At 51.0% G+C, this 12182-nt stretch overlaps 1 protein-coding gene and 1 long non-coding RNA gene across 2 annotated transcripts in view; one reads left to right on the top strand and one right to left on the bottom strand.

Moving 5' to 3' along the window:
- Positions 1-2786: 2786 nt before the first annotated feature.
- On the top strand, positions 2787-7074 carry LOC138725772 (uncharacterized). The gene is made up of 3 exons (XR_011338302.1): positions 2787-2873; positions 4006-4105; positions 6849-7074. It is a non-coding gene; the product is annotated as an uncharacterized lncRNA (long non-coding RNA).
- A 676-nt stretch (positions 7075-7750) lies between these two features.
- IQGAP1 (IQ motif containing GTPase activating protein 1) overlaps positions 7751-12182 on the bottom strand; it is a 61427-nt gene continuing 56995 nt past the window's right edge. The window contains exons 37-38 of the mRNA XM_069866976.1: positions 11808-11916; positions 7751-10129 (exon numbers count right to left, since the gene is read on the bottom strand). Coding sequence (XP_069723077.1) covers positions 10016-10129; positions 11808-11916 — 223 coding nt within the window. The 3' untranslated portion in view covers positions 7751-10015. The remainder of the gene's footprint in view (positions 10130-11807; positions 11917-12182) is intronic.

Below are 12182 nucleotides of genomic sequence, written 5' to 3'. Positions count from 1 at the left end.
ATTCCCAGTGTCCCTACGTCTCTGCCCCCAGCACCCAGTGGGTTCCTGTGTCCCATCCTTGATGTCCTCATATCCCCATACCCCATCCCTGGTGTCCCCATGTCCTTGTGTCCCATCCCTGCTGTCTCCATGTCCCTGTGCCCCATTCCCGGTGTCCCCATGTCTCCATCCACAGCACCCAATGGGTCCCTGTGCCTCATCACTGATGTCCCCATATCCCCATGCCCCATCCCTGGTGTCCCCACTCCATCCCTGGTGTCCCCACTCCTCCAGCCCCAACACCCAGTGGGTGCCCATGTGTCATCCTTGGTGTCCCCAGTGACCCCACATCCCTGTGCCCCATCCCTAGTATTCCCAGTGTCCCCACATCTCCATCCCCAGCATCCAATATGTCCCCACACACAACCCCTGATGCCCCTACGTCCCCTTGCCCCATCCTTGGTGTCCCCACATTGTTGTATTCCATCCTTGCTGTCCCCACATTGTTGTATTCCATCCTTGCTGTCCCTAATGTTCTCACATTCTTGTCCCCAACACCCAATGGGTCCCTGTGCCCCATCCTTGGTGTCTCCACATCCCCATGCCCCATTCCCAGTGTCCTCAGAACTCTGCTCCCAGCATCCAATGTGTCCCCGTGCACAGCCCCTGATGCCCCTACCTCCCCTTGCCACATCCTTGCTGTCCCTAATGTTCTCGTGTTCTTGTCCCCAACACCCAATCGGTCCCTTGGTGTCCCCATATCCCCATGCCTCATTCCCAGTGTCCCCACCGTCCCCAGAACTCCGCCCCCAGCATCCAATGTGTCTCCACATGCCTCCCCTGATGACCCCACCTCCCCATGGCCCATCTGGAGTGTCTCTACGTCTCCATCCGCAGCACCCAGTGGGTCCCCGTGCCCCATCCTTGGTGTCCCCACATCTCTGCCCCCTCTCTATGTCGTTGCTGTGTCCTCGCACCCCATCCGTGGTGCCCCGACGCCTCCCTCCCCACCACCCCCGACGCCTCCCGAGGGGTCTGCAGATGGCGCGGTGGCGGTCGTAGGCCATGGCCACCGCCACGTAGGCTGGGGCAAACATGGCCACACCTTGGAGATACTTGGTGACCCGGCAGAGGACGTCTGGGCCCTGGAAGCGATCGGTGACGTCCCAGAGGAGCTGGGGGAGCACCTGGCCCCCCGCTACCCCCAGGTCGGCCACACTGAGGTGTCGGAGGTAGCGGCGCAAGGGGGGCGCCGGGCGTGGCGGGGCACGTCCCCTGCGGGGGCGCAGGGCCAGCAGCACCAGGACGTTGCCCCCCAGCGCCAAGGTCAAGATGACGGCCAGGACCCCAACTTCGGCCGCTGCCAGTCGGGCATCACGGGGCGGCCATGGGGTGCCCGAGGGGCTGGCGGGTGGGGGGGTCTGTGGAGGAGAGAGGGGGTGAGGGAGTGTCAGGGAAGAATGGGGAGGGGGGGCTGAGTTAGAGGGTGTATCAGGGGGGTCCATGGGGGACAGAGGGGGTGAGGGGGTCTCAGAGGGCAGTGGGGAGGGGGGCTGAGTTAGAGGGAGTGAGGGGGTGTCAAGGGGTCTGTGGGGAGGGGGGTCTGAGTTAAAGGGGATGTCGGGGGGTCTGTGGGGGAGAGAGGGGGTGAAGGGGTGTCGGGGGGTCTAGGGGGAGAGGGAGAGTAGGGGGGTGCTGGGTTAGAGAGAGGGAGAGTAGAGGAGGGTAAGATGGGGGGGGCTTTGGGGAGGGGGTTCTGGGTCAGGGACTGGGAGGACTTGAGGGGGGGCCGGGGGGGGAGAGGGTGGCTGTAGGGGGGTAAGAATGGGGGGGCTGGGGAAAGAAGGGGGGGGGGCTGGGAAAATTGGAGAATGGGTGAGGGATGGGGAACAAAAGGGGGGCTGTGGGTGAGGGGGAATTTGGGAGGGAGTGAGGGAACTGGGGGGGCTACAGGGGATTAAATGGGGATGAGGGGATCTGGGGGGGGCTATGAGAGGGGAGCAAGAGGGTGGGGAAGAGAGGGTCTGATTTAGGGGGAGAGGGAAGTAAAGAGGGGGTGTGGGGTAAAAATGGGGTGGGGGTTGTGGGGATCGGGGGTGTGAGGGAGGTGGGGAGGCTAAGAATGGGAGGGCTATGGGGAGAGGGGGGTAGAGAGGGTGGGGGTTAAGAATGAGGGGGCTGGGGGGGAGATGGGGGTAGAGAAGTGTTGTGGGGTGGGGGGCATAAGGGGGGATGAGGAGAGGCGGGGAGTGGGAAGGGTGATTGTGGGATCTGGGGTGTGAGGAAGGGTTGGGGGTTCTGTGTTAGAAAAGGGGTGTGGGGAAGGGGGAGAGCGAGATGAGGGAATGGAGGGACTGGGAGATAGAGGTTGGGGTTCTGTGCGGGAGGGGGGTCTGTGGGAGGGAGAGGGGCTGGAAGGATGGGGGGAAGGTCAGGAGGGGTCTGGGGGCAGAGGGGGTGGGGAGCGGGGGAGGTGCAAGGGGGGTGGAGGGGACATGGGTGTTGTGAAAGGCAGGGGGTGCAAAGGGAGAACCCCCACACCTACCCCCGCCACACACACCCGGGTCCATCCCTACCTCCATGTCTGGTTTGGGGGGGTCCCTCAGTTTGGGGGGGGGGGGGGGAAGCTCTCCCAGCAGTCCTGGGTCCCCCCTCACGCCAATAAAGCCGATGCAGGTGGAACTGCGAGAGGCCAGGGTGAACTGAGCAGACTGTTCCCCCCTCCTCTATTTTACCCCCAGGCGCCCCTCTCCCCACCCCCACCCCCCCCCACTGTGCTTTGACATCATCGTCGAGGAGAGGCATCAATTCCTTCCTCATTCCCGAAAATCTTGATAAGGAAGGGAAAGGAGCCAGGAATCTGGATGGAGCACCAAACCCCCCCGGGGACCCAAGTGGGTTTTTGTGTTTTTTTTCTTGGGGGGGGAAGGGGAGAGGATAGGGGGCAACCCCTATCTGAGAGAGGGTGACAAAAGCTCCAGGTTGAGCAGACCAAGTGACTTCAGCTGCTCCTGGCACTCTTCCCCTCTAAATCCATCACCAACCCTTCATCACCTCCTGGGATGCTCTCCAGGAGCTTCAGATCCCTGTTACCCTGTGGTGCCCAAACTGCCCCTGGCACTCGCGGTGGGGCTGCCCCAGTGTGGAGCAAGGCAGGACAGTCCCCTCTGTTGCCCACCTGGTGATGCTGGGCTCAATGCACCCAGAATGCGGTTGCTCTCTTGGCTGCTATGCTGCTGGCTTGCTGTCACCTTGCTGTTGGCCACTGCCCGCTCTCCTCACGGCAGCTCTCCAGCCTTGAGCTGCCAAGGCTGGGTGCACACGCAGGGTTGCTGTGTCCCAGGGGCAAAACCCAGCCCCTTGCCCTTGTTCAGCTCCATGTGGTTGGCAATTGCCCAGCTCTCCAACCTGCCCAGACCCCTCTGCAGGACCTCCCCACCCTCGCAAGTGTCAGCAGCTCCCCCCAGTTTTGTGTTACCAGCAAACCATGTCCCCACATACTCCCTTGTGACCTGTATCCCCATGTCCTCCGTGTCCCCTTGTGTCACCCCATGCCCTCCATGTTCCCTCTACTACCCCATCCCCCCATGTCCCCATTCCCTCTTGTCCTCCTCATCACCCCATAGTTTCCCCCATGTCCCTCCCTTCCCCATCGATCAAATTTCATTCCCCCTACATCCCCCCATATCCTCTGTGTCCCCACATTCTCATAACCCCCCTGCCCCTCACCCCAATGTCATCCATGTCCCCCCATCACCCCACATCCCCATACTCTCCCAAATAGATTCATAGAATCACAGAACAGATTGGGTTGGAAGGAACCTTAAAGCCCATCCAGTCCCACCCCCTGCCATGGACAGGACATGTTCCTCTGGATCAGGCTGCTCAAAACCCCATCAAACTGGCCTTGAGCATCTCAAGGGATGAAGCATCCATGACTGCTCTGGCCAACCAGGGCCACAGCCTCCCCACCCTCACAGGAAAACATTTCTTCCTAAGATCTCGTTTCAATCTCCCCTCTTGCAGCTGAAACCTGGAGAGCACATGCAGTGGGAATGTCTGCTTGGCTATCCCGAGGGACTGGGACAAGTTGGAGAAGGGGGTCTGACTGGACCTCACGGCTCAGGTGAGGTTGCTAGGCCCTTCCACTGCTCTGTGAAACCGGTGCTGTCGATGGCAGAGGCACGGAGAGCACACGGAGAATCACCCCATGCCTGCTTTGCTCTCGCATTCCATCCTGGGCTTCATCCACAGGCAAAGGACCCCAGGCTGGACCAGGTTTTGGGTTGGTGCCATCGTCCTCTTGAGAGAAGAACAGGAATGCAGTATTCTTTCCCCTGTGTTTGTCCCAAACTCGTTGATAGCAGCAGGTGACTGGACTGTAGACACTCACCCCATACCCCTGACCATTGGTGTGGCCCTGCTCTGGGTTCATGTCTTTCTTATGCTATTTACATCCTATGGGATAAAAGACAGGGCAGAATCTCAGGTGAAGCCAATGGAATATAAAAGACCCACAATGTCTTTGTGCAAAGGCAAAAGCAGAAAGGGGGAAACTGAGGAGCACTCTTGGTCAACACTGAGCAGGAAAGGTGGTGGACAATGCAGTTGGATGATGGGCTCTCTCACAGTCCCTTCATGGATTGCCAGCTCCTAGTTTATTACAATTTGTCAGGTTTCCCTCATGAATTCCTCACTGCTGTCCTCCAGGCTCTGTGTCAGGAGATGTGGTGACACTGCACAATATGGGACCCAGGGGATGTTTGGTGTGTGAGCCCGGTAAATGCCTGAATCCTTCAGCATGAGCCAAGATGCCAACATGCACGAACTTGGGGTCAGAACAGGATCCCTGGGGCCCCTGCCCACTTGCTCAAGTTCCCCATCCTGAGCTGAGGCTGCGTTGGTTGTTCCTGCTCCACAACATTCCTGACAGGCACAGGAGCCCAGATATCAATGGGAGATAACAGACACTGAACCCAGGACAGCCTCCCCTTGGCCAGCAAATCACCTCTCTTGTGGGCAGCAAGCTACAGCATGGCTCTGACCCCTTTCTGCTGCGTAGGCTGCAGCGAAACTCTGACCAACACCTTCCCACTGCACAGAGTGCAGCTTGTCCAGATATTCTCTAAAAGCACAAGTTGCCGAGTCTTGAAGCTACGTCAGAGTGAGACTTCCCCGCTGTGTCCTCTCTCCATTTCCTGCAGCATTGCCATGAGTAATTCAGAGGCTCTGGGAACTTTTTTCCTCCTTCAGCCTCATCCGTTGCTCTTGGAGGACGCAAACCAAATGACTTGCTTTAATTCCACTTGAATAAATCACAACAACCCTATGCAGTGCTACAGAATAGGAGAAGTCTGGCTGGAAAGCTGCCTGGAGGAGAAGGACCTGGGGGTGTTGGTTGACAGTGACTGACCATGAGCCAGCAGTGGCCCAGGTGGCCAAGAAGGCCAATGGCATCTTGGCTTGGATCAGAAATGGCGTGACCAGCAGGTCCAGGGAGGTTCTTCTCCTTCTGTACTTGGCACTGGTGAGACCGCTCCTCAAATCCTGTGTTCAGTTCTGGGCGCCTCACCACAAGAAGGATGTTGAGGCTCTGGAGCAAGTCCAGAGAAGAGCAACGAAGCTGGTGAAGGGGCTGGAGAACAAGACGAACGGCTGAGAGGCTGGAGAAGAGGAGGCTGAGGGGAGACCTTATTGCTCTCTACAGCTACCTGAAAGGAGGTTGTGGAGAGGAGGGAGCTGGCCTCTTCTCCCAGGTGACAGGACAAGGGGGAATGGACTCAAGCTGCACCAGGGGAGGTTCAGACTGGATATCAGAAAAAAATTTTCACGGAAAGGGTCATTGGGCACTGGCAGAGGCTGCCCAGGGAGGTGGTTGAGTTACCATCCCTGGAGGTATACAAAAGATGGGTAGACAAGGTGCTAAGGGACATGGTTTAGTGGCAGATAGGAGTGGTTGGACTCTATGATCTAAGAGCTAGTGATTCTATGATTCTGTCTCTCAAAACAGCTGGATAATGTTTTGAGAGGATAACCGGGCTGCCTGAGAGCAGTTGCTGCCACAGTAATATTGATCCGGGAAGCTTGCAGATTTACAGTGGGTCAGAAGATGACGGTATATGGTCAACACTGTCTTGGAACAAAAAGAGGACATTAGCTCTCCTAGTTGAATGCTAAAGTACCAGGTGATATTATTAGACTGAGATGATATCCTCCTTAGGACCACCTCAGCTGTTAACTCAGCAGTGTTTCTGTCTACTGACCATGTGAAAGGGACTCCTGAGTATAATTGTTTGCAGATGACTGAAGGAGTACATTCCACCTGCCCAAATCTTAAAGATCAACCATTTGAGAATCCAGATTGGTAATTATTTATGGACAGGAGCAGTGTTGTGCAAGGAGGAAGAGGTTGTTGGGGCATGCTCTGTAGTGGAAGCTTGTGCTTTTCCATCAACAGGCTCTGCTCAGAAAGACAAATTAGTGGCCCTAACCAGGGCCTTGGATTTGAGTCAGCACAAGCGATTTAATATATGGACGGATTCTAAATATGCCTTTCGAGTTGTGCATGCCCGTGGAGCCACAGGGAAAGAGTGGGTCTTAAAAGACAGGTTGGAACCCTAGAAATGAGGGTTTCAGCCCTGAACACGAGGCCTTGGGCACTAAAAAAGATGGGTGAGGTGCTACAAATGAGTCTTTTGACCATGCAAGGGAAGGGAACTCTTGGCCACAAGAAATGAAGCTCTGGGCCTTAAAAATTATGCTCTGAGCCCTTAAAATGAGCCTTTGAACCTCAAAAAGCCACAAAAACTCAGAGCCAGGCAACAGCCTGTGCAAGAGCCCAAATGAGTTTTTTTTTCTTTGACATGCAGAAACAGAAAGATATTCCAAGGGTTTGCACTACAGCCCAAGTCGGTACCAGCGATGTTCTCGTCGCTAGTACATGAGGAGGCACTGTACTGGGCGCAGACGCCGGTGGGGCAGACGCAACCGACACTGAGCTGAGCCCAGTACTGGGCGTCTGCAGAGCCAGTGTCCATGAGACCTGTGCCTCCACAGCACCACACAGGTAAGGCATGACTCAGTCAATAAAGTGAAACAGTAACATGAGAATGTGTGTGTGTCCCTTGGTTTCTTATCCCATGGGTGGGCGTCCATGTCTGTTTACAGAAGAGCTCATCAGCTGCTTCTCCTTGGCTGGGTGGTCTGTAACAGAGACTCCCATCACAAAATCTACTTTCTTATGGGCTCCTCTGATTTTAACCCACAGGTACTCATCCTCATCGCCACAATCCATCTCAATAGTGTCCAAGTGGACACGGATGTCCACCAATGGCACATACACCCCAGGAACACATGGACACCCACCCGCAGGACAGCCCACCCATGAAGCACACCCCCTCCACCAGGTGTGGATTCCCACCCATGGGACAGCTACAGACTAGGAGAAGTCTGGCTGAAAAGCTGCCTGGAAGAGAAAGACCTGGAGGTGGTGGTTGACAGCGACTGAACATGAGCCAGCAGTGTGCCCAGGTGCCACACTAATTGAGCATGACCTCAGGGGGTCCACACCACCACCGCGTTTCCTCCCACCACGGCCACCTCCCTCCCAGGCACAAAGCCAGGGCTGATGCAGAGAGGACACGGGAGACCTCGGAGGCCTCCAGGGTGTTCCCAGTGCTGGCACAGCCTAACAATGCTCACCCATGGCAGTGCGTCCTGGGCCCCACTGCGCATCCGTAGCTGCTGCCCGCAGTCAAGACTTCACAAAACGCCCCTGGTGAAAAATAACTTTACTTCAATGCAGTTACAAAGGCAAATTTTACCAGGAAAGGAAGATGACACGCTTTGCACTTGACACTACTCCCATGGTAACAACAGCAGTGTAATGGAGTAAGAAAAGCTAAAGCACCAGTAAATAACATACATGGAATTAAGTCCCGAGATCAGACCTTTTAATAGAGCTCTTCCTTCAGAAAAAAACCTCAGCAGTTCCATATTGTTACTCAGATAAAATGAGTAGACTCCCATTTTTAAGATTATTTTCAAATAACTGATCTATTGAGTTTTTCCTTCCCCCCAAATCTGTTTTTTCAATAGGTGCAGACAACAAAGGCATTACTAGAAATCATGTAGTAAGCGTGCTTTCCCCACAGGTACTACATAAGCCTCTCACACCTCATTACCTCATCCCTGAATCCCACCTAGGTTACAGCTAAAATTTATTCGGCAGACATTGAGAAGTATTAGAAGTATTCATTAAAAAAAGGGAGGGGAGGGGCGATCAATCTTGGGGGCTTGAGAGCTTGCAGAGTACAGCAACATTTTTCTAACAATCATTTCATAACAGTCTACTGTTATTGTCATGATCTTCAAATCAAAGATATTAATTTTTTAAGTCCTTCTAGGATATAGCACATTCAGAGGCAGGAAAGAACACAACCAAATCAAAATGAACCCGAACACAAAAATACAAGGCAAGATTTTTATCCCATTTCAGACCTCTTTGTTGTATTTCAGCAGAAATCCAGTTCTGAGATCTCTCCGTTTCAGATGATCCGGACCATAAAGATCTTTCTTGGGTTCAGTAAGTGATCTTTGTTATTGGGTTGGATCGCGTATTCACCAATGTTAAAATACGTTTAAATACAGTCTAGACATCAGCAGGTTGAAATAAATATTTGCTTCCTGAGGACTGCAGAAAAGTCATCCTCAGGGATGCAGCCATTTCAGATACTGGGTATCTCTCATGAAAAAAAAATCCAAGCTGAAATGACAAGCTTGGTGTAGATCAGTGATAAGGCAGTTCAATTAAACTCAGTAATCCTAACAAACAACTCAAGTGACCTATGAGTAACTCAAAATTTGCAACTAAGAGAGATGTCCCTTTTTCAAAAAATAAAAATCTTAAGGAAAAAAACTGGAGGCGTAAAGCTGGAGTGACCAAATCTGAATTTAAAGGTCAGATTTTTAAAGAGTCTCTGCTTCTTTATTGGATATAGCAGAACAGCTGGCACCACCACCATGATGGAAAAAATAAAGTAGTGGTAAAAGAAATAGGTACTTCAATACAGCTAAAAAATGTAACTTTTTAAAAGCTAAGCTTGTTTATGATGTCATCTTCCTTTGACAAGTCTGCAGGTACAGCCTAACATTTATTGCATCAGATACAGATATATAGAACAATGCTCTAAACTGGAAAAGTTATTTTTACACTTCAAATACTTTGCACGCAACCTTGTAAGTTAACAAGAATTTTTAAAATTTCCCTCTCTTTCCCCAAAAGGTTTATTGGCCCCTGTAAGTACAAGTAAATACATTCCACAGTCCCTCTAATTAAGGGGCCAGCCGTAAATTATTACAGTGTGCTAAACAGAAGCAAATCAAGAAAAATGAGTCACTAAAGCTGTCTATGTGGCTATAGTACATAATCATCAATAGTTCAGCAACCATTTATGATGCTTCCCGATTCCCCAGCCCACAACAGTCCTACCTTGAGAACCGGCTGCCGCCAGCGGCTCCACCACCGCAAGCTCGCCAACAAGTGGGTAACCTCAACTTTAGGCATTTTTTTATTTTGGTCATTGCTGTTAGAGAATAACTGGAGTCCAAGCACAATTTGTAACTCTTTTTTGCTTTCAGGAAGAGGCAAACCAACTGCTGTACAGTGCTGGCTTTCTCTTCACACAGGCAAGCCTCGTGAAGCACACAATTAGGCAAACAAAGCGTCCACAATGCCCTAAGTATACCCTAATATTAGTTTAATTCCCAGCGCCGTGTAAAAATACATTCTAAATTAATTGCTTTTTCAGGGGACCTTCAGAGTTGAAGATAAAGATCATAAATAAACAACAAATCAACTCCCTGCAGACTCAATCAGGGTTGTCAATTCACAACTTACTCTCAGCCCCCTTTCATGATACATTTGATATGTTTTAGCATAGCAGGAGCATATACTGATACACAACTACATCACTGGAAGTTCTATGTGCAGTTTTCTATTCACTTCCCCTTCCACAGACTTGCTGACAGAGGTTGGTTACTTCCCATAAAATTTCTTATTCAGAAGAAAGATCAGAAGGTTGACGTTCACTTTTGCTCTGTCAAACAACTTCATGACCGCAACGCCTTCATACTGCAGCTGCAAAAGATCCTGCGAAAGAGAATACCTTTATCAGCGAGGAGTCCTTAGGAGCTTACAGAGAATATATCACACTCTACGGTACAGTAGGTTGTTGAGGATCACAAAGTACATAGCATAAAATAGAAAAACGAGACACTCATTAAAGTTCCACTCACACTGCATGAACAATAACATCCCTCTAAGACATTTAACATGTTTTTTATAATAAACACAGGTTAAAACATGACAACGTACGAGGTCAGAAATAAAACACCATTCTAAGAAAGCCAAATTTGAGATCCCATCATCTCCAGGCTTTCCATTTGCATAGTAGCCATGAAGTTGCTATAACATTAGAAAAGGTCTCCTCAATGCCTCATTACATCATGCACCCCTGGAACATGACGACGTTACACACTGTCACTTTCTAAAAGTCTCAGTTGCCACAGGTCTTGGTGAGGTGGTTTAGAGCACTGCAATATAGGGCAGAGAAAGAAATGGCATGGCTGTTAGGACCACGTACATGATGCCAATTCAGCCTCTCAGGCATTTACGCAGGCAGTATTTCCAGTTACACTTTGCACCCAGACTCCCTGCACTGATTCATCTCAGCAATGAACTTCTGTCAGCAAGCCTGCTCTTAAACAGCAAACACTAGAGAAGGCATTCAGGTAATGCTACTGAAGGGAAATGCTGTATGCATTCCAAAACCCAAATCTGCCTCCTGCAGCCATCCAGCCTGCATGACAGCGGAACAAACAATCATAAAGCTATTTCTACTGCTTTCTGTAAAAAATTTGGCAATGGTAACACAAGTCTCTATAACTGATGCCGCTGTTAATGCTGTACTTGGATAACCAACGGCTGTTCCCTCATTGCTGTCCTCTCAGAACATCTGATTTTCCCGCAAAGCGGTGCTACTAAGGCATAGTGGTAAAGCAACACATGTACCTGAGCAGCAAGCAACCTCAGGCAGCCCCAGAAACCAAGAAGCTTGTGACCAGCTCTGACTGATAAGGACCAGAATGAACTAGAGAAGTACCCGGAGCACATGAGGCCATGTGGGAAGTAGCCATCCCTCACAGCAGCTGGTTAGGTGTCATGGACTTATCTCAATGCCAGGTGCTCCTGCACAATCTGTTGTGAGACTTCTGAGGCATCCACGATTAACAAACCTAGCAACACCCAAGTTGGTGGGCAGCCACAGAAATGGAAGAGGACAGAGACACCAGGCGTTGTAGCAGTGGCGTTTGGGAAAAGGTCAGTCAGTAGGCCAGGCTAGTGGAACAGCCTAAGCCAAGGCTGAAGACTCCTAAGACCTCTTTGGCTAAAGAAACCAGTCAGTGTCGGGTGGCAGAAAGGGTATCAATGCGAGAAGACCGGCTGAAGCCAGCACATCCAAGCCTATCTGACTGCTGCCACGGACTCCCAATCTCTCTGCTGTAGCAGGAAGTTGTTGCAAATGCACGTGTTCATTTTGTGAGTGCACATATAAGTGCCAACACCACAGAGTGACATCAGGCTTCCAGTAGTAAAGAAACAAAAGTAGTCTTGGTCCTCCATTGGTGTTGCATCTGTTTCACCTGCTACAAATGAGTTGGTTTTAAGATCATTTTTCACACTGTTCAGGCAGGAAATGTAATTATTTCCCTGATGAAAAGTACAGCAAGCAGAACTTAGATGCTAATTTAAATAGGACAGTTCTTACCTGATAATGTAACATGAAGGTTTCCATCTGCACCCCCATGAATTTTGCTTTTACCTCAAAATCTCCTACTTCTTCCGTTGGACTGATTTCAAATATCACGTTTTTAAACCTATTAAGTTTGAGAAATGAAAACCCACAGCTGATTACTGAACATGTAATTCCTACTGAAACAGAGAATACAAAAGATGAAATCTGAAGATAAATTTTTACGAATCCTATTCTCGACTCTTTATCCCCATTTGGAATGAGACCATAAAAGCTGACCAGACTCAACACAACAATGACTGGAAGCCTACCAGGTGCTATGTCACCTTCACACAAGCGTAGTAGGAAATGCGCAAATTTAGCCTAAGCACAGTCTACTTGGCGCTGCGC

The sequence above is a fragment of the Phaenicophaeus curvirostris genome, chromosome 12 (assembly GCF_032191515.1).
Source record: "Phaenicophaeus curvirostris isolate KB17595 chromosome 12, BPBGC_Pcur_1.0, whole genome shotgun sequence".
Lineage (NCBI taxonomy): Eukaryota > Metazoa > Chordata > Aves > Cuculiformes > Cuculidae > Phaenicophaeus > Phaenicophaeus curvirostris.
The sequence above is the reverse complement of the archived record's forward strand: the minus strand, read 5'-3'. Positions and strand labels throughout refer to the sequence as shown.